The sequence below is a fragment of the Nothoprocta perdicaria genome, unplaced genomic scaffold (assembly GCF_003342845.1).
Source record: "Nothoprocta perdicaria isolate Ctin4 unplaced genomic scaffold, notPer1 scaffold_18, whole genome shotgun sequence".
Taxonomy (NCBI): domain Eukaryota; kingdom Metazoa; phylum Chordata; class Aves; order Tinamiformes; family Tinamidae; genus Nothoprocta; species Nothoprocta perdicaria.
The window spans coordinates 6893089-6916606 of NW_020454982.1; the positions used below are offsets into that span (position 1 = coordinate 6893089).

Consider the following 23518-nt stretch of genomic DNA (forward strand, 5'->3'; position numbering starts at 1 on the left):
CCTGCGTCTCCCTTGCTAAATAGGCCGTTTAGCAATCTTCTCTCGATGCTTTTCTCCTGAGCCCTGCCTGGGGTGCGGAAAAAGCGGAGGGCGAGCCTTTGTGCGCCGCCAAAAATGTCTTCAGTGAAGAGGCCAAGAGGAAGGGTAAGTGAAAGCCTGAATGAGTGGGAGGAGGAGGGGTTCTTTGGGCTAAAAGGCTAATGGGATTGAATAACCTTCCTTATTACTGGCTGCTGCGGCGGGAGCCGGGCTGCATCGCCATCTTGAGCTGGGTGCTGTTTGCCTGAGTCTTGCCTATTTGTTAGAGCCTGTAGGCCTTAAGGTGGCATTTTGGAGTGATCCGCATCCGTGCCTCGCTGCCGGGGCCGCAGCGCCGCTGCGAAGCCTCCGAGGCACCTCTAGAAAATGGATCCAGTGGAGTGCACTGGATTTGGCCTGAAAATGTGTTTGGGAATTGCTGGTGGCTTTTCTTCCTGCTGTAGTCAGAGGCGCATTTATGGGTGAGAACGTAACATAACTGTTATCTGCTGGGCTTTTTTGTCTGTTTGAATAGGAAATTCTTTCCATTCCTCAAAGGGGAAGGGGGAGGGGAAGAGCAAAACATGTCTCATGGGCTGCTTAAAGGGAGCCTCGTAATTCCAGTATCCACTGCTGGGTAAACAACTTGGCGGAGATGAGGCTGCGATTAAAAGCCCTCAGCTCGAAGCAAGATCTGCGTCTTCCAACTGATCTATTGAGCTGCTCGTGCTCAAGAAAATAAATACTACTTTGGGGTCTACTTACTAATATGCTGCCTAGTTTCGTTTTGGTTTGGTCTCTTTTTTTCCTCTTGATTTTGCTCAAACGGCTGGTCTTGTTTAAGCACTGAGTTAGTCTGGCGGATCTTCGGGCTGCTTTTTGGGATCTGTGGCCCTGATGTCTTAGCAAAACAGGAATACTTATGTTGTTGCCTCCGGTAATTCTCTGCTCTTTCTGATTTTGAGAGGAATATTTATTGGGGATGTGTGTCAAATGAATGGGACTGTTTAAGAATCGGTTATTTTAACTACAGAGGTGGAAAGAAGGGCAAGAAAATTTTAGAGACGTAAGAAAATTTTAGAGACATTTATTTTAATGATTTTTGTGCAGCGTGTAGGAAATGAGTTGTTTAAAACACAGCAATTGGTGTAGTTATTCTGAAACCCACGCCATTCTCTGGTGAAGCCGAATCCTTTTCCTTCTTTGTTGTGTCCTTGCACAAATCCCTGACACAGTGTTTCCTCTTTGTTTTTTTTTTTAATGTAGCTCTAGATTGAAAACACTTGGGCATTTTCTAAAAGAATGTTAATTTCATTAAGATAAGGAGTTTTGTTTACTTGTTTTTTTTTTGTAATTTTTTCCACAGCCTCCTTCCTCCAAAAAGACTGATGGCTCAGGCTCATATACTAAGTTGCAGAATACCCAGGTGAGGGCAATGGCTGAAAAGAAACAGAAAAGAAAAAACGACTCTGAAAGCAAGCAAGAGAAGGCAAATCGCATAATATCCGAAGCAATTGCAAAAGCAAAAGAGAGAGGAGAGAGAAACATTCCGCGAGTGATGAGTCCTGAGAACTTCCCCAGCGTTTCAGCTGAGGCAAAAGACGAAAAGAAAGGCAGGAAAGTTAAATCGAAACCAAAGGACAAAGAAGGCAAAAAGACAAAAACTGGTTCATCATCCAAAATTAAAGAGAAAACAAAAATTGGGTAAGTAGATTGTTATTTCTCCTCAGTTTGCAAACGTTGTGTTAAAATGAAAACTGCTTACTGCTAACAAAATCTTCTCTTTCGCTGCCTACAGAAAATTCTTTCTGATTAAGTCCATGTGTGGACATTTTTTATTCAGGAACAAGAAGGCTTTGTTTTTTGTTTAGATTAAATGAGTTTAGGGCTGTCCTTTGAAAAGAATAGCTTTCATATTTTAAATCGTAGCCTGTGTTATTCTGTGCTTTGAAGCCTATGCAATACAAAAGTCTCTTTCATTTACCACAGTAATCTGTTTTGAGTTGAAATTAAAGTGTATGTGTATTATCAATGCTGTCTTTGTCAATTGAGGCATATATCATTAATGCAGTATATAGGATAAAATGCATAGGAGGAAACTGGAAGTTTAATGAACTTTTGGTGAAGCAAATATTCATGTAGCTATTGCGTGTATCAAAGGTATATTGGATTTTTTTTGTATCAAGTGCTTGATAGGCTTCAGTGCTATCAACTTTGTCTGCCATCTTTCAACTTTGCAGATTTGGTTGTGTCAAGGGAGCTTGGTATCTTGTTAAGGTTCCTCCAAAAATCTTGAGCAATTAGGGCCTCAATATGAGACAGTGCTTGCGACTTGAGAGCCAGCCCTGTTCTGCAGCACAGCTTTAGAGGAAAGAACAACACCAATTCCAGTGCTAAATCTGTCAAGCAGGACTTGAAACAGAGATGTTAGCTGTGGTATGATTTTTATTTTTAGAGTACTATGCCCTTTTTTGCAGTAACAAATATTAACTGGCACATCTGTCAGGAATTACATATCTTGCATACATATTTATATTCTTATATTTATGGAGCATAAATGAAAGTTCTTTTAATCAGCTCATTTTCTACTACCTACTTAGCAATTTTTTTAGATTTGTATTTGAGCAATATTGTAAAGTTATTCTGCAGTCCTACAGTATAAAGGTTATTATAAACTCTCATTAATTCTTGACATGAGCCTTCCTGCTCTCTATTTCCTTCCATTCTAGCTGTTGCTTGATATGTGAATAATGTTCATGAAACTCCTTAATACCCCTTCCCACCTTCTTGGAGTGTGGGATATTTACTTCCAAAGTTAATTTCACTTTCATGTTTCTAAATCATGTTCCGTAACAATTGGACATTTCATATGTCTTTCTAATCTAGAAACTTAACTACAACAGTGAAGTTGTCTTGTGAGATTTTATGTGGATAAAACAAAAAATACCAAACTATAATCATAACTTTTTTCAAAAACTGTAAAATAAGCTGTTGATTTATACTTCTTCAGACAGTTTTCTGTTTTCGTGGAACACATAACTCTCCCCATTATTTTGGATTTATTTTCGAGATATCACAAAGGAGTATGAAATGACAAGTAGATAAGATGTTTTCCAAACTATGTTTTTAAACACGATATTTGGGCTCAATCCAAAATACACAGAAGCTGATAGAGGGACTGCAGTTTAGGTGATGGTGGTCGACTTCGTTTAGTACATTTGCCTTGATCCGTGAGGGTTGTCTCCCCGTTATTTCCCTGCTTAATCAGCTAATGCCCCAGTAACACTTGGTTAACTCCATCCTGCTGCCACCCAGTGCCTTGGCTGTGCATGGGACACGGATCTAGGGCTTTGCTAGTCAGAGCCTGCGGAGGACAGTGCTGAGAGGCTTCCACAACCATCTGTTATAGATGTCCCGTTTCTATAGATTTGTGGGGGATGGCTGTAAATCCATTATTTTCTGTCTCCTACTTAATTCACTTGATGTCTATCTGGATAGCTTTATGTGTTGTCATAATTTGTGCTATTTTATAACAGAAAAAAAATGGCTTCTTGATGACCATTGCCCTTTCTGGGCAATTTCTATAGCAAACAGATACAATTAGCAGGAGCCTGGAGGAGTTCGGATTCAGCCTGATAGCAAGTGAGCTTGGTGCAGCTCCGGCTGTGGAGGTCACTGGCTTTGAGGAAGGTCAGGTTTGTTTTTCAGAGGACTCCACCTGGATTTGCAGGTGATATAGAGCTAATGATACATAAATAGTTTTGTCTTTTCAGGCTTCATATTAACTATTTACATTTTCCTCAGTGCTTCCTATGAGATCTTATATTAACAGTAACAACTAAAAGCATGCATGTTCTGAGTTTATCATTGTTAGATATAAATTATTAGCAACTACTTTCCAGGCAGGCTACAGTTATATTCTAAAGGCAGGGATTAAGGATTTTAATCCCCTGATCTACTGAAGTCAAAGAAACAACACCTATTAATTTCAGTCTGATGATTTAGAACTGGATTCAATAAATCAAGTTGCTGTGCCACAAGCATTGGTGGGGACAGGTGATTGACTTCTTATTTCTAAGAACGTTTTAAGTGCATTACAAATTATGAAAAAAACAATGCTTGGGTGATGCAGTTAACATGACAGAATTATGTAACCACTTTGTTTTGTGCATGGGTTACTTAGCAAGTTAATTCTTTACGACTGACGCATTTTATAATTTTTGTGAGGGTTGCAGACCCACTTTGCTTATTCTGGGTAGCTGGCGTGGTGCATGGATGTTTAGGGATCTATTTAAATGCTTAACGTTTTTGCATAGAATTTTTTCCTATTTATGGGCTTTTCTAATTGATTATAATTCCAGTTCTTCCATTTAAGGTGATGCATATTTAAACTAACAAGTGTGCTTTAGCACCACTTGATGTAAATGATAGAAGTATTATGAATCTATGAACATGCTGTTGTTCAGAGAAGTAGATTGGCATTTAGGTTTTGTAACTCTCCCTGTATTCCCACCTACTCAAACATAAAATTAAATGTCATGGCCCTAATGAAAAGCAACAGCTCCACATTGCTGATGAAAAGGACAATATCACTAGGCTGCATTTGGGCTTTTTCTTTTTTTTCTCCTCAATGCATAAATTAAAAAAAAAAAAGGAGGAGGAAGAGAAAAAAAAAACGAAATAGCAGTCCATTTGCACATGTTCAATCCAGGTTGGTAGCCCTTTAAGTTCAAAAAGGTTTCCTGTTACCAGAAACATGCTGATTGTTTTGTGTACAAAGAACAATGATGCCTCGTCTTTTAATATTAACCCTTAAGTCAGGTAGTGCCTGGAGCCAGCAAGACCTTTGTGATTGAGTGCACTGTGCAAATGAGCACATGTTGCTGTAGCCTTGAAGTAGGTCTCACATAGACTCTTTACAATGCAGAGTATTTTAGGGGCTTAAAACCATGGCAGCAAATCACTCTGATGTGATACTGTTAACATTGCTGCATGTAGGCAGCATTCAAGCTATGGAGACATTTAAAACAAGAACAGAACAAGGCAAATGATTCCCATGTTACGGTAGCCCTTCATCATTAAATGCAAGAGTTTCCAGTGGATTTCATGAGCAGCAGACATGATGAAGTTGCTTCTTGTAGCCTGTCTCATGCAAATCGTAGCCAATCAAGTAATAACTCTGTCCTTCATGGGAAGAGACTTCCCACCTGCATCTCTGTTGTGTTAGATCTGACCCCTGTTCTGCCATGACTGGAAGTGGCCCAGGTGCCCCGGAGCGGAGCCTCCTTTGCCCATGCCGAGCTCTGGCTCCTCGCTGAGGTTTTGCTGCACTTAAATCCTACTTTTGATGCAAAAAATTGGATTTAAGTAACATAATCTTCCAGTTCTTTTCCAAGTTACACAAGTACAAAACAGTAGGGTTTTGTCAATGACGCCAAGCACTGGCTTGTTCTCTTCTGTTGTTCTCATTCAGCAGGAGCGTGAAGGGGCTTTTTGCTTGCTTGAGACTAGACTGGTGGTTTAAAAATCAGTGCACAATTTGGGTATTTACATCAGATATAACTGGAGAGGAATACGATGGCTCGTTTCAGTGTGCCAGCATTGCTTTTTGAGCATATGCTAAAATGACAACAGTAACTTTTATTTATACTATCATTGGTACCTCTGATTTCAATATCTTGTCAAGAGAAAGCTTGCTTTGGATTTTGCTAGTAGTAACTTTTTGTTTAAATTGAATTAGTGAAGAAATTCTAAAATAGCTATTGACAACAGGTGTTTTATTGATAGTGATGTGACAAGGGATTTTATTGTGAATTAAAATATCTGGGAGGTGGCTGTTTGACATACTAATAATGAGATACTTGGTGTTTTCTCTGTTTGGAGTAAATTGAAATGAAATGATGCATCAAAGTCCAGCAATATCTTCTTATTTCTCATAACAATGATAGAAATTTGCCAATTCCCTTTACTTTTCTCTTTAGTATCTCCTCATATTTGTTACTTGGAAGGCCTTGAAGATTGTTCTTTATGATTTTCAAGCTGTTCAAAGTACTGACAACAATTTTTATTTGAATTTGTGGATGCAGAAGAAAAAAATACATGTTGAAGAAATCAACATTTCCTAGTTATAGTAGTATCTCTAGGTGTTATGTACTAAGATCTTTTGGGTTTTAAAAATCAAGAACAAGTCAAAATGGGATTGAGGACCGTGATATTCCCTATGCTGTGCCTGCAGCATCCTGTTTCTTTTCCAGAGAACCAGAATGCTTTCTATTCTGAACACTTTGTTTCCGTGTAGAAAAAGAGATTTTAGCCAAGGATCTCTCTGCTTTCATGCAGAAATTAATAACCTGGAGGAGAAAGAGAACTTGCCTTTTCAGGGAAGAATGTTCCAGGATTCCTGCAGTTTACCAGCTCCTGGGAAACATGGTTTTCACATGGCAGAGCTTTTAGAGAAGGAGCCTTCCCGATGTGCCTGGTAGGGCAGGTGCTTGGGAAGCACCAGGGAGGTGCTTGGCAAGAGGGTCAGGAGAGCAGGAAAGAACTAACTGCAAGAACCAAGGAAGACAGAGCAGCCTGCAGAGGAAGGGGATGATAATTCACTGCTAAGAGTGCCAGGACCCACCAGCACAGGTGATATAATGGGGTGCTGCTGAAGAGGAGGAGAGGGAAAGTGCACAGGAGAGATGGATTTGGAGCAGGCTGTAGTTGCAGAGCGGGTTCTCTGCGACCTGTCTCGTTGAAGCTCCTTTATTGCTCTGCTGCTCAGAGGATGCTGCTGCCACCCCCAGGAGACCAGTCTGGCCCTTTTTCACTGCGCTTTGTTAGCATCCAGAAGGCAGCAGAGCCCAAGGTAATGCCTGAAACCAGCTGGGGCTGCAGGGATGCGGATGCTTAGCCCAGCAGCACGTGTGGAGGAAGTGCTTTGCATGCACCAGCACCACGAGGATGCTGAAAACATGGACAGGGTTGTCGAGATGGGTGTCAGCCCCGGCTGAATCCTGAATTCTGCTGGACAAGGCCCTGCAGAAGGCTCTTGCCAGGTGCTTTTGCACCCTGGCTTTAGATTTTGTCTGAAACTAAAGCAAGCTCTCTATGTATTTAGTGCTACTTCATCCTACACCTCCTCCCCCTGGAAAAAAAAAATATATGTATCTTCATAAAGGCTGTAAAGCCTGCTGGTTAATATACTCCGTAAAATGGCAGAAGGTAGTTGTATGACAAAACAGTTAACCTCATTTTTGGCTACGCAGACCCAATGATTAGATAATGTGTGAAATAATTATTTTAGGCCAGCTTTTTATTTATTTGTGTTTTTGTTGGGGAGTTTGTAATCATTCTGTGATTATTCCCATGAAAACATATTTGAAGAGTAATTTTTATTGCATTTCAAATTTAAAAAAAAATATTTTGACATATATTTTGTCATTTTAGTGTGGTTGACATTAGTATTTTCACATGTGTTAGAAGCAAATTATATGATTTACAGCATAACCTTTAAATTTGAACTAAGAAGTAATTGGTACTTTTTCATTTTAATTTATCCAATTTACTCAGCACAAGATTGATTCTTGGAGTATTCTGAGAATTCTTAGAGCTGAAATGACTGTGTATTAAATACAGCTTCTCTGTTTATTTGTTCCATTGTAAAAACAGGGATTTTTGCAATTCCTTCAATATAACTGCAGAATAAGAAAATTAGTAACTTCAGATGTGTCATATTTTAAAGAATATCAGATTGTTGTCCATAACTGAAATTTTTATGAGTTAAAATAGGATATGTATAATGGAATTAAATTATTATTATTACATCTTACTGTCATCATTTTCAGGCACTGCTCAGGCGAATTTTATCTGCATAGTTATGCCTGATTAGTTTAAATGTTGGATTTGAATTCATGTTCAATTATTTATAGATCTGAAACAATTACAATACAAAGAAGTGTGAACTATTTGGATGATATTTATTGTGGAGAATTTCAGTAGCAATAGGAAAAAATGAGCTACTACGAAGTTGTAGCTTGTTGTTTGTGAAATACTTTTCAGTTTTGGGATGGTGGCACTTCCGATTTAATAACCTAAAAAAAAAAAAAAAAACCCACTAGTCCATGTGTTATGTTGAAATGAAGTCAACCTTAATGCACAGCGTTCACTTAGGATATTTTGTTTGTTTTTTAACAGAAAGCTAATCATAACTCTGGGTAAAAAGCAGAAAAGAAAAAATGAATCTTCAGATGAGCTGTCTGATGCTAAGCAGACTCCACAGCGGCCATTGAAAGATGAAGACTCTCAGGTAGGTGGCTAGAATTTTCCTCTCATAAATGTGTATGTTTTGTTAGATCCTTCTTGTTCACTCTGCAAAATGATATGTACTTTTTCACACTGTAAGGTTACTGATTCTCACTAGTTTTACTGTTACTGATTTTAAGAATAAATGGAATAAAGTAATTGAAGTATCTTGTCTGCCTAAAGCAGGAGAAGCTGGTGTGGCACTAGAGCCTGACCTATATTTGAGGGCTGCTTGGATTTATTTATTTGTTTGTTGTATTATAACGATTCGGATGTTTTTCTGTTATTTCTTGATGCCTTATGAAATGGTTCTGAATTACTGATGCCTTCTTACGAGAGACCTGCTATTTTTCAACTTCACTCCTCTACCCTGAAGTATTCAGAGTTTGCTTTTGAACTCGAAAAGCAAAAGTATCAATCCTTACATGTAAAACATAAGGAAAAAAAAAAAAGTAGTGGTTTTATAGGTTGAAACATTGCTTTCATCCCTCTGTGGTTCACATGCTCCGTGCTCTCCAACCAACATTAGCCTTAGATTTTTTTTAAATCTAGCTAAAATATCGTTAAACAAACACCTCAAAGCTGCAACTCGCATTAGAGGAGGTTTTGGTAAAAATATGGGTTTTATTCTACTATATGCAGAAGAGAAGATCAAATCGTCAAGTGAAAAGGAAGAAGTATGCTGAGGAAGGAGAGGGAAAACAGTCAGAAGAGGAGGCTAAAGTTGCTGTGAAAATCAAGAAGAGCTCTGCCCCCTTACCTGCTGAACAGCCTTTGCAGCTATTTGTTGTAAGTAAAATTTGGCTTCTGTAGTGGCAACTTTCTAGTTGTCTCCATACATTTAATGAATAAAACTCGCAATTGGGAAAGCAAACCTTACTAATACTAATCTATAGCTTATTTAATGTGATATCTTGCCTAAGATATTAAGAACTGGATTAATTACCCTTTTTTTCCCCTTCTTTGGCTAAAAACGCTCATCAATTTAACTGAAGTAACAATTAAGGATAAGTACATGTTGAAGAATGTGTCGTGCTGTGTAGGCATATGAAAAGGCCATGTGTTAATATATTTCTATTTTTTATGTATATTGCAACTTCTAGAAGTATAAAAGCAACAGAGTCTCTGCTTAATGAGATGGACTAGAAATACCCTTGCCTTTCCCCCCACCAGGTTTACACTTCACTGTGTAATTTGTGCCGGCTCTGGTTTCTAAACTTGTTGAGCCTTTCTGGGGAAATAAAAGAGCAGGAAAGAGAAGCAGCTTTCCCTCGCATCTCAGCCCTGCTGCAGCCCCAGGCATGGCCCTTGTCTGCCTGCCTCCCAGCATGGTCCTGCTTTCAGGGCCCAGAGATCCGTTCAAGGGAGTCTGACACACTGCATTTTTTGCCTTTTATTATTTTTTTTAACCTGTCTGCCAGAGCCCTTAACTCTCCATTTCTGTGTAAATCTGGATGTGATGGCTGTATCAGATCCACTGTTTAAGGCATACAGAGTGTTTTTTATTTTTAAAAGCAAGCAACCAAATATTCCCTGTTCATCCAGAGACCCTTGGCTTTAGTATAAGATTGTATTTTTTATTCTTAGTATTAATCAAATACAAGTTAAATGAAATGGACAAATAGACAACAATAGTTATCTGCTTATTGTTTTCTTTTTTACTAAGTAAAAGCAGCACCTACAACCAGGGGGGAATAGATGCAATGTATGTATGTATTCATTTACTCCCAGGTGATAGAAAATGCTACTGGTAGAAGTCAAGTTTGCCTTTATTGATAATTTTTTTAACCAACCACTTGTGCATGAGGGTCTTGAGCTTGATTGGTTTGTAGGGGGTATTTGCTGCTGCTAATGGAAATGTCATTGTTTTCCTTCATTTATAGGAGAATCCAAGTGAGGAAGATGCAGCCATTGTAGACAAAATCTTATCCTCTAGGATAATAAAGAAAGAGGTAAGTGAAGGTTGTAGCATGGAATTGCTTATTTGAATCTATTCTGTGTGTATCATTTTACGTATCCCCTCAATTTCCTTTTTAAGGTGTCTGCTGGAATGACAGTGGAAACAGAAGAGTTTTTTGTAAAATACAAGAACTAGTAAGTATTGTGTTTCATTGAAGAAGTTGTTTACTGAAGTGACAATTGCCATATTCAGTTTTATTTTAGATGATAAATGGTTTCTCATTTGAGTGAAACTCAGCTTTATAACTATGTTGTTAAAACTGTATGCTAAAAATGCATACTGAGCTTTGGCTTTGACTAATGTATTAACCTTAATCTCTGTAATTTTAGTTCCTACCTCCACTGTGAATGGGCCACAGAACAACAGCTTTTAAAGGATAAAAGAATCCAGCAAAAAATAAAGCGGTTCAAACTAAGGCAGGCACAAAGAGCTCACTTTTTTGCAGATGTGAGTATGAAATATTCAATTTAAAAAAAAAAGCTTTTTTTCCTTTTGGAAAATGTGATTGAATGTTTGCTTTTAAATGGAATAGCTAAAATATTGAGAAATAAGTTTTAGCTGCCAGGATTGGGTTTTGGGTTATGGCAGGTAGGAGTGCTGTGGGTTGTTTTGTGTTTGTTTTGTGTTGCTACTGCTCTTGTGTAAGTCTTGAAGATACAAATGTAATTTTAAGGGCAAGTTGCCTGCAGTCCCTGAATTGATGTCACTTGCATGATTTAAAATGCAGTATCCTTTGCTAGCCACGTACTAGTAGAGATGGAAGGATCTGGGAAAACCTTTTCCAAAACAGGGAAAATGTAAGAGAGAAGATAATCTTAGTATGGGTGGCTTCTGTAGCGTGCAATCTTTTAGACACAGCTGAACTATTGCACTTCATCCCTCAGCGAGTCTGCATTTTCTGTTCTCGTGTCAGATACCTCTTTGAGGCCAATTATCTCTATAAATATGGTGATTTCCTGGTGTGTGCGAAAGCCTCAATAGCTTCCAGCTGACAAATTCGTTTATACCTAATCAGATTTGCGTACAGCAAAAAATGGCTATGCTAAGTCTCAATGTATGCCACCTTTTTTTGGTTTCCCTGCAAAGAACTGTTTTTATTAATTGTGCATTTCAGATGGAAGAAGAACCTTTTAATCCTGACTATGTTGAAGTAGATCGGGTATTAGAAGTCTCTCTATGCGAAGACAAGGACACTGGTGAGGTAAATATATCTTTAAGCAAGTCAAGAAGGTGTAGCTCTGTATAAGGTTAGATGGTTTTATTTTTAGTAGATTTAAAATTAAAACCTTGATGATTTTGCATCTTTTTGGTGAGTTTATTGATTTAAGCCTGTAAGAACAGCTGTGATAAGTTCTATTTTTTTATGTAGCAAAATTAACAAACTCTTACTCAGTGATTTCTGTGTTGATCTTCAAAAAGAAGATGTAAGAATTAGAATTAGTACCTTCTCAGTGTATGTGCAGCATATTTGTCATTATTACAGTTTTAAAAAGGTCATTGATGCAAGCTTTTTCCCTATTTCTTCATTAAGTATCACTTTTTAATTTAGCTTCTAAATCCTTATTTCCTTACTTGAGTTAAAATCATTACTTTTACCTCCATCTTTTTAGCTTTCTTTTTAAGATTCTTATACATATCACAGCAGAGCTATAAAGCTTTCTATTGCACAAGATCTCTGTTTCAGGATCTTATGTATTTGACTTTTGAGAGTGGAGGAAACATTCTGGGTAGCAACTCTGTGGTTAGATTTTTCTCTTTCCACTGACATTGTGATTTAGGGCTAAGTGGAATTGAAATATGCTTTGAACATTTGTCTTTAGCTTCAGGAATCTGCAGCAAGTAGGAGAATATGAGAAGGCAGAGATAAGTAGATGGAAAACACTCCTTCATTCCACCAAGGAACCTAGGAACCTACACAGATTAATACAGCTAACTTTTAAACCATAACAAAAATGCGATTTTTGTTTCCAGTGGTTTTATGTAAATTAACTATGCAAATAGAAGTCATATTAACAGCCTGTGTACTAAAATAAAAACTGATAACATTCAGAATTTTTTCCTGCAGCCTGTTATTTACTATTTAGTAAAATGGTGTTCGTTGCCGTATGAAGACAGTACGTGGGAGCTGAAAGAAGATGTAGATCAAGCAAAAATAGAAGAATTTGAACAGTTACAAGCTTCCAGGCCTGACTCAAGAAGACTGGTAAAATTATAGCTAATTTACTTGTCTGTTTTGTCAAACTGCATGTGCTTTCACTAACTGTAAACTTTTGTATTAAAACATAAGGTTTATTGACAGTAAAGGATCAGTGATCTTTGTTACCTAGAGGAAAAAAGAATTCAAGTAGGCATAGATTAATATTTTCATCCGTTTGCTTCTTTGTTAATTAAAACCTATTTTTTTATTTGTCTTGAGGGAGATATGAAGTGTTATGATTTTGGGATCAATGCGTTCTAATTGTCTATCATAAGATATAAACATCATTACGATGAGTGGAAAACAAAACAAAATATAAACACCCTTTCTTCTGCAGAGAACAGAGTTGGCTTGTGTTTCAACACTGAAGGAAATTGGCAGAGATCTGCCAAGCAGATTCCATAATTACTTCCTGTTTTTATTTTTCTTCTTCTCATAAATGTCTAGCTAAAAGAAAGACATATATATAATGAGGAAATCGGTTTTATCATTAAATTATGAATCTTGGGTCTTGTAGAATAGGAGAAAACAAAAGAGTTCCTCTGTTTGAAGATGTCTTATTGCCACGGAGTAAGACCTGTGTCCTGTGTGGTGCAGTACAATTCCTGTTCTAATTTATTCACCTTACATAACTGAAAACGCACAAGGCTTTAATTTATAGGCTGTGGATTTTATTTTAATGCTTTTCATGGATAATTACAGAAGTCACAATTAGCCTCTTTAGATTATGTCCACTTCATTTTTTTCCCTAGTATTTATTTAAAACGCTGCTATTTCGGCACGTGAAGAGGTTGGTCTATCTGTTTTGGCCCGGTTCGGCTCTGAGAGAACAAGACGATTAAACAAGACGATTAAAACCAAGCGTCCGGGCTGGCAGCAGCAGCCGCCCTTTCCCGCAGCGCCGGGGAGCCCACGGCAGCGCCGGCGCCTGCGGCTTGCGGGGCTGGAGGTGGCCGTGGGAGCGCGGCCAGATGGCCGTGGGAGCGGGAAAGCGGCTGCTGGGGAGGGCAGCGAGCGCCGCGGGCAGCTGGTGTCGGCGACGGCTGCTGCTGGCGACCAAGAGGCGCAGAATGGGGAGCTCTGATTTACAGCTAGCACGTTGGGCTGCCTGAGTTTGGGGTTTGCGTCTTTTTTCCCCCACAAGTAGTTTGCTTAAAGGAGTTTCCCAGCTCCTTTATTGAGGTCGGAATGCAGGAGCTGCCTAAAGGCGCTGTCTGTCACTGTGTCCTACCTGGCATCAGTCAAATAATTCATGGTTTCTGTGCCGCGCCGGCTGCTCAGCTTTCTGCAGCCTGGGGAGCCTGCAAGCCGGGGAAGCAGGACGTGCTGTGGCTCTCGGCTTTCCCTTGGCTCACGTGGGAGATGGTGTCTTGATACCGTTACAGGCTTCTCATGTCAGTCACGTTCCTGTGTTGGCCGTCGCTGTTGATCTGATACCTTGGTGAATTTGGGGAACTCAGCCACCCACAAGTTGGCTTTTCTTGGCTTGCCTGGTGTTAGCTTCCTGAATTGGCCGTGGGATCAGATGAACATCAGTCCCCAGCGCTGGTGCTGAAAGCTAAGACCAGACCCCGCTACCTTCAGCTTGGCTCACACCAGGGGCTGCTTTAGAATCCAGAGTTCTCCAAATTTGGGGGATTCTGCTAGTCCCATGTGTCTGGGTGGCTGCGGTTGTAGGCAGGTGTTTCTAGAGCTTCCAATGTGAAATGTTAAAGATACTTAGCAAATTCCTTCAGGACTCATTGTTGTATAAAGGAATTAGTTTTTCAGATGGCCTAGCTGAAGCCATTTGAACTTTTGTTTCTAGAAATGGGTTATTCATCATATTGTTTAAAATTTATTGTTAGATTATTAATTTCTATAGACAAACTTAAGACTTGCATGCGTTAGTAAGTTGTGTTAGCATGGATCCCTTTCTATCCTTACGATTGAATAATTATACCAGAAGTTGTTACACTGAAGAAATAATAGGTAAAAGTGTTTTTTAAAAAAGGAAGTGTGTGCCAACTTGCCAATAAATGCATTTTTCTCTTAAAGGAACGACCCCCTCCAAACACTTGGAAGAAGATTGAACAGTCCAGGGAATATAAAAATGGCAATCAGCTCAGGGAATATCAACTGGAAGGACTTAACTGGCTCCTATTCAACTGGTACAATAGGTATATGCATTCACTATTTTTAATACAAGTTTTAAGACACTAAAGTGAATAAATATGTTACAGTGGATGAATGCTGTTTTAAATAAACTTAACCTCTCTACTTTTGGCTAAAAAGGTATCACTTAAGAAATTTGTGGTTTCTCTTTGTATTTTATATTGGAGTAGTCAATGGCAGCTTTCTAACAAAGCTTAAAATGATGCTGCACTTGCATCTTTCAAAATGATGTATAGAATTAATATATTTCAAGTATAATCGTTTGCACAAACAAGAGTACTAGGTAATTGTCTTTGCTATATTATAAGTTAAATTAACTTTTGCTCATTAATGCTCTGATATATTAACTAGATTATAATCATTGTTTGAAGGGTATTATGTCTATTTTTAAAGGCTTTTTCCCCCCAAGGATGAATTTTCTCTGCATCTAATTTAGATATCTGTGAATCTTGCTGCTTGCTTTCTTTTCAGGGTATCGATTGCCTTCTCTTTAGGGGGTTATGTCAGTGAGCATACTGTTTAGGCATATGTTTTGATGATCTGGAGGACGGGAAAATCAGTCAGTCTGAGTTAGGGCCCCAAAGGTGGTTCTGGAGGGCCTGAGAGAGCTGTGACTCGTCAGCTTGCAGAAGAGAAGGCTCTGGCTGAACCTTATCAATGCATAGAAATAGCTGATGACGGTGAGGGTGAGGATGGCAGAGGAAGGCTCTTCCTGGTGACAGGATGAAAGGCAATAGGCACAAACAGAAAGGCAGGGAACTCCATCTGAAAACAAGCAAGTCCTTCTTCTGTGGTGGTCAAACCCTGGCACAGGATGTCTGGAGAGGTGAAGCTGCTGGTACTCAGAGGCTACCTGGATGTGGTCCTGGGCCACCTGCTCCAGACAGCCCTGTGATTCAGGGCGCTGCAAAGCTGCTGGGCGCACCAAGGTGGTTGTATGTGGTGAGGGTGAGCACGTAGCGGTGCTTTGGGCACCTGCCTGGCTATAGACCCCTCTCCCTTGGGCAAGGAGAGGGTGAAATTTGGCAGTGGTGCCCTGATGCACTTGCTTTGTCTGAGTGTAGGGGAATGCTTTTTTGCATCGTAAATGAGCAGCGTTTATGAGCATCTTCTTCAGTGCCACAACTTTGACCGTTGTTTTAAACTGGTGTATTTGAGCTTTGTTTATATAAATATTGCATTTGTGTAACAGCTCTAATGACTGTACTTTCTTTGACCCTAATAACAAATATATCTTACTTTCAGACGAAATTGCATTTTAGCTGATGAAATGGGTCTTGGCAAAACCATTCAGTCAATTACATTCCTCTATGAAATCCTTCTGACTGGCATAAGGGGGCCTTTCCTGATCATAGCTCCGCTTTCCACTATAACAAACTGGGAAAGAGAATTTCGCACGTGGACTGACCTTAATGTTGTAGTGTATCATGGAAGCATGATCAGCAGACAGATGATTCAGCAGTATGAAATGTACTTCAGGGACTCCCAGGTACTGTCATATCACTTGTATCCTCTAACTTACCCCAAGCCTCTTTAGGTATTAGTAAAGAAAAGTACACTTGACATGATCTGCATGAATGTCTTAGTGAAGGTTATTTCTGTACCATCAAGTGGTTTTAGGGTTTTTACATGTCAATCTTGAAGATATGCTTACTGATTAAGTTCTATGAAGCTGATTGAAGCAAGATATACTTTGTTAGAATGTGCTGAGCAGTCTTGCAATTGAGTAGCATTGACATTGGCATTCGTGTGGAGGTTAAGTGTGTGCAGATAGTTGTATTTGGACCCTGAATTTGAAGGAGAGTGAGAAAGAAAATGTAGTCCATTAAACCCTACATTGCCTTTAGGTGGCTATTAATTTCCTTTCCCTGGAGTAAGCTAACCTTACTCATCTCCAAGTTTACTTTTCTATCTTACTTTACATTAATTGAAATGAAAAAAATTAGTCTTCCTCATTTTTTTGTCTGTGTTTTTCTAGTTAAGCCAATTTTTCATACTATCCTACTATTTTACAAGATTTGTTAAGGCTGTTTTTCTTTAAAAACAAAAGAGCTTTCTCTTTTGAATAAAATCTTGAATATTTTACTCAAGTCGTGTTTGTCTAGTGAGTTACTGAATGCTATCTTATGGAATACCTGACATATTCTCTTTGTCAGACTAATTGAGTAAAGCAAGTTAGATAAGTTAAAAAGTATTCATCTAATTCTTGCTAGTTGACATGATCTGTTTTGGTTAACTTGCTGTTTGAGTCCTAAATGCGTTGCTGGTATATATTTTAATTGATTGACTGTAGGTTTCTTGTGTTAATTAAATTTTAATGGGATTATAAAAGCAGTATTGCCTCTAAACTCCTGTTGCAGTAGTTTTATTAGATAGCTGTAAATCTGTAATTAAGAAGTGATTAGAATTTTACTGTTGGTTAGACAATATTGGGTATTTTGATGATGGATAATCATTCATTAGTATTAATTACAGAATTGCATAGATCTACTGAACATGTGTAGGAAGATAAAGCCATTTGTAATATGAAATCTCAGGTCTGGTCTTGGACAGAACTTGAGTAATGAAATCTTCGTGGAGTAGGCTCGTGTAATGACAAGGTGTGTGTCCGATCTCCAGGGCCGCATTGTTCGAGGTACCTACAGGTTCCAAGCCATTATCACTACTTTTGAAATGATTCTTGGAGGCTGTCCAGAACTCAACGCGATCGAGTGGCGATGTGTTATTATTGACGAAGCACATAGACTGAAGAACAAGAACTGCAAGCTCTTGGAAGGACTAAAACTCATGAACCTTGTGAGTAGCTATATTTCACTTACTTGATCTTACTTTTTTTTAGTTCTACAAAAATATGTAAGCATGGTACTATAAGAAGCTTGTTTAGCAAAAGACTGACTGAAGGTAACCATTCTTGATGCTCTCCTCAACTATCTGGTGGTATATTTTAGAGGAACTGGGGAAAATAGGATGCCAGCTAACTCTAAGCAGGATCAGTCATTTACTGATTAGCTCTAGGTGAGCTGGTTCACAGATGCCAGAAGAGAAAATATATTAAAAAAAAAAAAAAAAAGCTACAAGAAAATGCTTACTGTTTGTCTTTTGTAAATTGTTTTGAGTCTGTTGAATACACTTACTAATGCTCAGACCTAGTCCCTTCAAGCTATGATAATCAGAATTAACAGAAATGTTTAATAAGTGTTTGCATATACGCTGTTTGCATATAAGCTCATAGCCTATGCAAGTTTACTTCATTTCCCCCTTTTTTATAGGAGCATAAAGTGCTCCTAACAGGTACACCGCTGCAGAACACAGTGGAAGAACTATTTAGCCTCCTTCATTTTCTGGAACCGTTGCGTTTTCCTGCTGAATCTACATTCATGCAAGAATTCGGAGACCTTAAAACCGAGGAACAGGTACTACATGTTGAAAAAAGCTTCTTTTGTGTTTCACTACTCTGAGTGACTTACCCGAGAAATATTTTTTGTTTTGAATAGCTTATATAATTAAATATTAGTGCCCTTTCCCCTAGTCTGTCACTTATGAGTTTCTTTGTTATGCATTTAATTTCTCTAGTTCATGCAGATGATAGAAAACAGTTGAAATGTAATAGCACTTCCAGATTAGTAAACAAGGTGGCATCATCTTCGGGATATTCTGAATTAAAAACACAATGCTCAAGTATTTTTCCTATTTCTTTTCATTATATTTGGAGCTTGATTTTACTTTGAAAAGTATTCTAATAAATTTAAGTAGATTAAAATTGAAAATTAAAATTATGTTCTTCTGGAAAATGTTACATCCAAATGTAGAATTTTCAGTGATTTGGATTTAAACTTTTGAATTACACCATGCAATTACGTTTACATGTGTTGCATCTAATTATTTTGCTTCATTCAGGTTCAGAAATTACAAGCCATCCTCAAACCCATGATGCTCCGACGATTAAAGGAAGATGTAGAAAAAAAGCTAGCCCCTAAAGAGGAAACTATAATTGAAGTAGAGCTAACTAATATTCAGAAGAAATATTATCGAGCAATTTTGGAGAAGAATTTTGCTTTCTTGTCCAAGGGAGCAGGGCAAGCAAATGTACCCAATCTGGTTAACACTATGATGGAACTCAGAAAGTGTTGTAATCACCCTTATCTCATTAAAGGTAAATGCATGATCAGTTAAGATTAATCTCTTATTTAGAGTACTTTTGTACTTCTTTTTAAAGTATGTAAGAACCTATATTTGAAATATGTTGTATTGTGATCAGTCTTCTCAAGTATGGAATTAAGTGGAAACTTTTTTTATGGATGGGATAAAAAGAAAACCTGACCTTGGATCATGAACATGCCAGATATTTTTGGACATGGTGTCCTTGTCACCATCACTCAATTTCATGACAGTAAGACATAGTAACAAGTCCCCGAAAGTGTCTTGCATGTATGGCCCTTTTTGCCTTGGGTTTCCCTGTTAAACAAAAGCCTACCTAGTAAGTACAGGAAGAGGACAAAGTTTGGATTTAAGTAAACAGTCGAACAATGCAATAATTAACAATTTATAGATAATATTTGCCCCTAAAATAAACAGACTGTTTATTTTGAGACTTGCTTTTTGAATCTATGAATATATTTGTGTGTGTGTGTATATGTGGATACTGATATGTGTTTCTTGATAGGTGCTGAAGAGAAAATTCTTGGAGAGTTTAAAGAAACTTATAGTCCAAGTGCCCCTGACTTCCATCTACAAGCAATGATCCAATCTGCTGGTAAATTGGTTCTAATTGATAAGCTCCTTCCAAAAATGAAAGCAGGAGGCCACAAAGTGCTTATCTTCTCTCAGATGGTGCGCTGCCTTGATATTTTGGAGGATTACCTTATACATAAAAGGTAAGGTATTGCCTATTTTATCTTCCTAGTATGTTATTCTCAGTGGGCATATCATTAGCTGTTTAGTGCAGGATTAATCATTACAGCATATCAAAGAGAAGAAACCACTTTGCTGTTGTTGTTCTAATTACTTTGTAACTTGTTTTGCTCTATGATATGATATCAGTTATTCAACACCAGAAAACTTTAGAGAGCAACTAAAGAAAGGTTACTGAGTAAATAGTGTGCCTTCAGCTTGTTGCCTTTTCAAGGAAATATTCTTGTATGTAGGTACTGTTTACACATTGCCTATCAGAAGCTTGTAAGGTCAAGCTCAACATGGTGTGTCTAAACAGGAAGCATATGGGAAGCATGGCATGTATGCTTTATTTGTATCGTTTTGATCTTGGGCCAGTTATTGCTATGGGAAGTAGAGTTCCTTACTCTTTACAAAATATAGGCGCGTAATGGTACTTAAGTCACTTGTACTTACTTAAGCGTGTGACTAAATACTGCCTATATGGCCTTAGCCTTAAACTAGCCTTAAACTCAGTTCAAATCAGTAATTGCTGTTTTAGCCTGGAAAACTGTAAAAAAATGAGTTGATTGTTGTAATAGTTCAGTTGATGCCTTGTAAATACTGCTTTGAAGGTTATGCTTGTCAATGGATTGTCTCATAATACAGAACTAATTTAAAAAAAAATTAGTAATAAATGTAAGTGCCTTGATGCAATGGATACTGGAATGTGTATTGGACATCATTGGCAAATTATATTATCTTTTATCATTGTATTTAACTTTGAGACTTTCAGTTACGTGAAGCTATTTGGATTAGAACACAACAGTTTGTGTTTGCGCCGTGTGGATTTCAATGCACTGACTGAATCCAATTTTATAGTAGTACACATTTCAATATGAAAATATTTCTTTTTTTTTTTTGTAAGATTATGACAGCTAGACTGGTGCATCACTGCTACAGGTAGAATCTTTTGAAATCCACAGAAGTTAAAATTTGCCTGGTGCTGCCCTGTGATTAGGAGTATTGGAGGGCCCACACGGTGAGAGGTGACACTCAGCAGAATTTCCAGCTCCAGGAGGTGGCTGCCTGCCAAAATGCCTGTGGTCCTGTGGATTATCTGCTGTGCCACTTTGCAGCTGATTAGAGGAAAAATGGCTGTGAAGCTTTTGCTCTAATAAATAGACATTTGGCATCTTGCTCCCTTTAGAGCATGCAGAAATGTTTTGCTGCTTTTCTTTAAGCTGAGCTGAGACATTTGATTTCAGAGATTTCGTAGGAGTCTTTGTACTTATCAAAGGTGCTAAAACATAAAAATAAATTAATAAATAAAGGAGGATTATTGAACTTTACTCTCTTAAATTTGCCAGTTTTAGTTGAGGAGGTGACGAGTTCATTGAGCCGTCAGTAAAGGCGGTGTTGGAGGGCTGCAAGTCAGCCTTGTTCTGCTTGCCGAGCCCCTGGCGGGAAGGACGTGCAGTTTGTCTCTGTTTATGCAGTTTCCCCATGGGAGTTGAGGCTGCAGGGCATCCAGCAGGGCAGGACGCTGCTGTGCTTGGGTGACCCCAGGCAAGGATCCAAGAATAGCATGTGAAAAACTTGCAAGTGTCCACGTTGGACTTGATTTTTGTGATGTGTCTGAATACAGCTAAATGCCGTGATAGTGCGTGTTCCCTGCTAGGTATCATGAGTTAATCGGAATAATAGTTCTCCTTTTCAGAAGGATTTACAATTTCATTGGTATAACTTGATGTTATTAGCATTTTACTACTGCCAGTATGATAGTATGATTCTGCTTATGTTGTTTGTCTTTACATTATAATTTTGTAATATCCTTTTTGTATATGTATGACAATCTGCAGGTACCTGTATGAACGAATCGATGGACGTGTAAGAGGGAATCTGAGGCAAGCTGCCATCGACCGGTTCAGCAAGCCCGATTCGGATCGGTTTGTCTTCCTGCTCTGCACCAGAGCTGGTGGCTTGGGCATTAATCTGACAGCAGCAGATACATGTATAATTTTTGATTCTGATTGGAATCCTCAAAATGATCTGCAGGTATTTCGTCTTTTCTTTGGTGAGAGTAATATCAAGGCCAATAACAACTAAGTAACTTGAGCCGTCCAGGTTCCATCTTTCAGCTTTGTGTTTCAGACTGGTTTCTCCTGAAATGCAACAGTCTAAATGCAGCCAAGTCGATGATTTGATAAAATTTGTAAAATTCACATGCTTGTTGCTGAAGTAGAATTCGTTCTGAGGTTGTGACTTCTTCAGCATTTGTATTTGGAAATAGGATGAATTGTAGCACAGCATGTCTTTCCAATACAGTATTTTTATCAGAGAAATATCTTTCAGCAGAATTTGATGGACATCATCCCACTTGGGTTTACCTCTTTCTCTGAGTTGACAGGAGCGTTTATGCCATGAGAGTGTCTGATAGCTTCCACTTAAGTCATGTGAATTGACTTACTTTCAAATGAATTAATGCTGTTTAACACTATGGTAGAACAAATTTCTTTAAAAAAATATATATACATACATATAGTTTTAGACAGAAGTCCAAATTTCCATTTCTGTTCTTGCTCCTTCTAAAAGGCTCAAGCCCGTTGTCACAGGATTGGTCAGAACAAAGCAGTGAAGGTCTACAGGCTGATAACCCGCAACTCCTACGAGAGAGAGATGTTTGACAGAGCCAGCCTGAAGCTGGGGCTCGATAAGGCTGTTCTGCAGAGCATGAGCGGTAGAGAAAACAGCGTTGGTGGTGTATGTAAATTTGCTTTTTGGAGTAATTCGTCTTTGTTATGTTTTCTGATGTTGGTTAAGGATTTCTGATGTTAGCTGGCATAATTTTCAAAATGTAGTCACATTTTCTGATAACTTATCTGATAAAATTCTGGTTACTTCTTATCTCATAAGGTCCTAGATAGGTGATTTGTAAGTTAGCACAGGCAGAAAAGTTTCTATTTGCCTTGTTGTATCTCCTTGAATTAATACAACGTATTACTTCTAATATCTCATGTACACCTTATATTGGTTATTTTTTTTACCTTTTTAAGTATGTTGACAATAGCCTTGAATGAAGCATGGTACTGGCAAAAAATCATCACAGTAACCAAATGCCATTATTTCGAGGGTCAACTAGAACTTTTTCTTGGTATTTTAAATAACCTAGATTTATGTTTATATATCAAATACATAGATTGCAGAAAGGAAGCAAGAAATAAAAAGAGGCTTTGGGGTGCTTTTTCCTAGTGGGGTTTTATTGATTTGAAATCTATTTGCTTGCTCAGATACAACAACTCTCTAAGAAAGAAATAGAAGATTTGCTTCGAAGAGGAGCATATGGTGCCATTATGGATGAAGAAGATGAAGGCTCTAAATTCTGTGAGGAAGATATTGACCAAATTTTGCAGCGTCGCACTAAAACTATCACAATTGAATCAGAAGGACGGGGCTCTACATTTGCCAAGGTACAGAAGGAGCGAGTTGTTCTTGGACCATGTAGAGTTTTAATTTAGTTGAAGGATGTTAAAAAGCTTAGACTTGAAAAAGAAACAAAGCATCAGGAATTTCTAATAGGCACTTTTTTTGTGATTTTACGTTAAAAATCTTAACTAGACATATGCATGTTGTGAAGTCTCCAATTTGCCAGTTCAGTGAGTAAATGTCAGACCCAAGGGACATACTTGAGCAAAGTCAAGAGGCAGGTGTTAGGGAAAAGCTCGGGTCTCATGTGTTTATGCTGTAGTGCACTGCAGTTAGCAAGAATATTAAAAAACTATTTTTAATATGTGCATTGATCTATATTAAACGCAGGGGGGAAAAAGGCAAGTCTTAAGTATTGCAAGATAGATATTAGGTATAGATAGATATTAGATATAAATATTGCATAAAGATGCTTTGTGGTTGTCATATTGGATCTAAAAATGGCCATATGTAGGATATGAACTGAACCCTTCACACTTCTGGTAAGAAATGGAAGAGCAGAATAAGCATGTTCCTGATTTATAGGGTTCAGACTTAGTTATGAG

The 23518-nt window shown here is 38.2% G+C and overlaps 1 protein-coding gene across 2 annotated transcripts in view; it reads left to right on the top strand.

The window, feature by feature from the left end:
- The window catches only part of CHD9 (chromodomain helicase DNA binding protein 9), a 61191-nt gene that overhangs the window by 19532 nt on the left and 18141 nt on the right, over window positions 1–23518 (top strand). Inside the window, exons 1-18 of one of the 2 annotated variants that reach the window (XM_026036575.1) lie at window positions 23–144; window positions 1385–1722; window positions 8200–8311; window positions 8950–9096; window positions 10191–10259; window positions 10346–10401; window positions 10597–10714; window positions 11382–11468; window positions 12333–12470; window positions 14502–14623; window positions 15864–16107; window positions 17238–17414; window positions 17888–18031; window positions 18516–18771; window positions 19282–19492; window positions 21350–21545; window positions 22083–22250; window positions 22778–22957. In XM_026036575.1, coding sequence (XP_025892360.1) covers window positions 115–144; window positions 1385–1722; window positions 8200–8311; window positions 8950–9096; window positions 10191–10259; window positions 10346–10401; window positions 10597–10714; window positions 11382–11468; window positions 12333–12470; window positions 14502–14623; window positions 15864–16107; window positions 17238–17414; window positions 17888–18031; window positions 18516–18771; window positions 19282–19492; window positions 21350–21545; window positions 22083–22250; window positions 22778–22957 — 2793 coding nt within the window. In that variant the 5' untranslated portion in view covers window positions 23–114. Of the gene's footprint in view, window positions 1–22; window positions 145–1384; window positions 1723–8199; window positions 8312–8949; window positions 9097–10190; window positions 10260–10345; window positions 10402–10596; window positions 10715–11381; window positions 11469–12332; window positions 12471–14501; window positions 14624–15863; window positions 16108–17237; window positions 17415–17887; window positions 18032–18515; window positions 18772–19281; window positions 19493–21349; window positions 21546–22082; window positions 22251–22777; window positions 22958–23518 lie in introns of those variants that run through there. The other variant, XM_026036574.1, reaches the window with a different exon arrangement.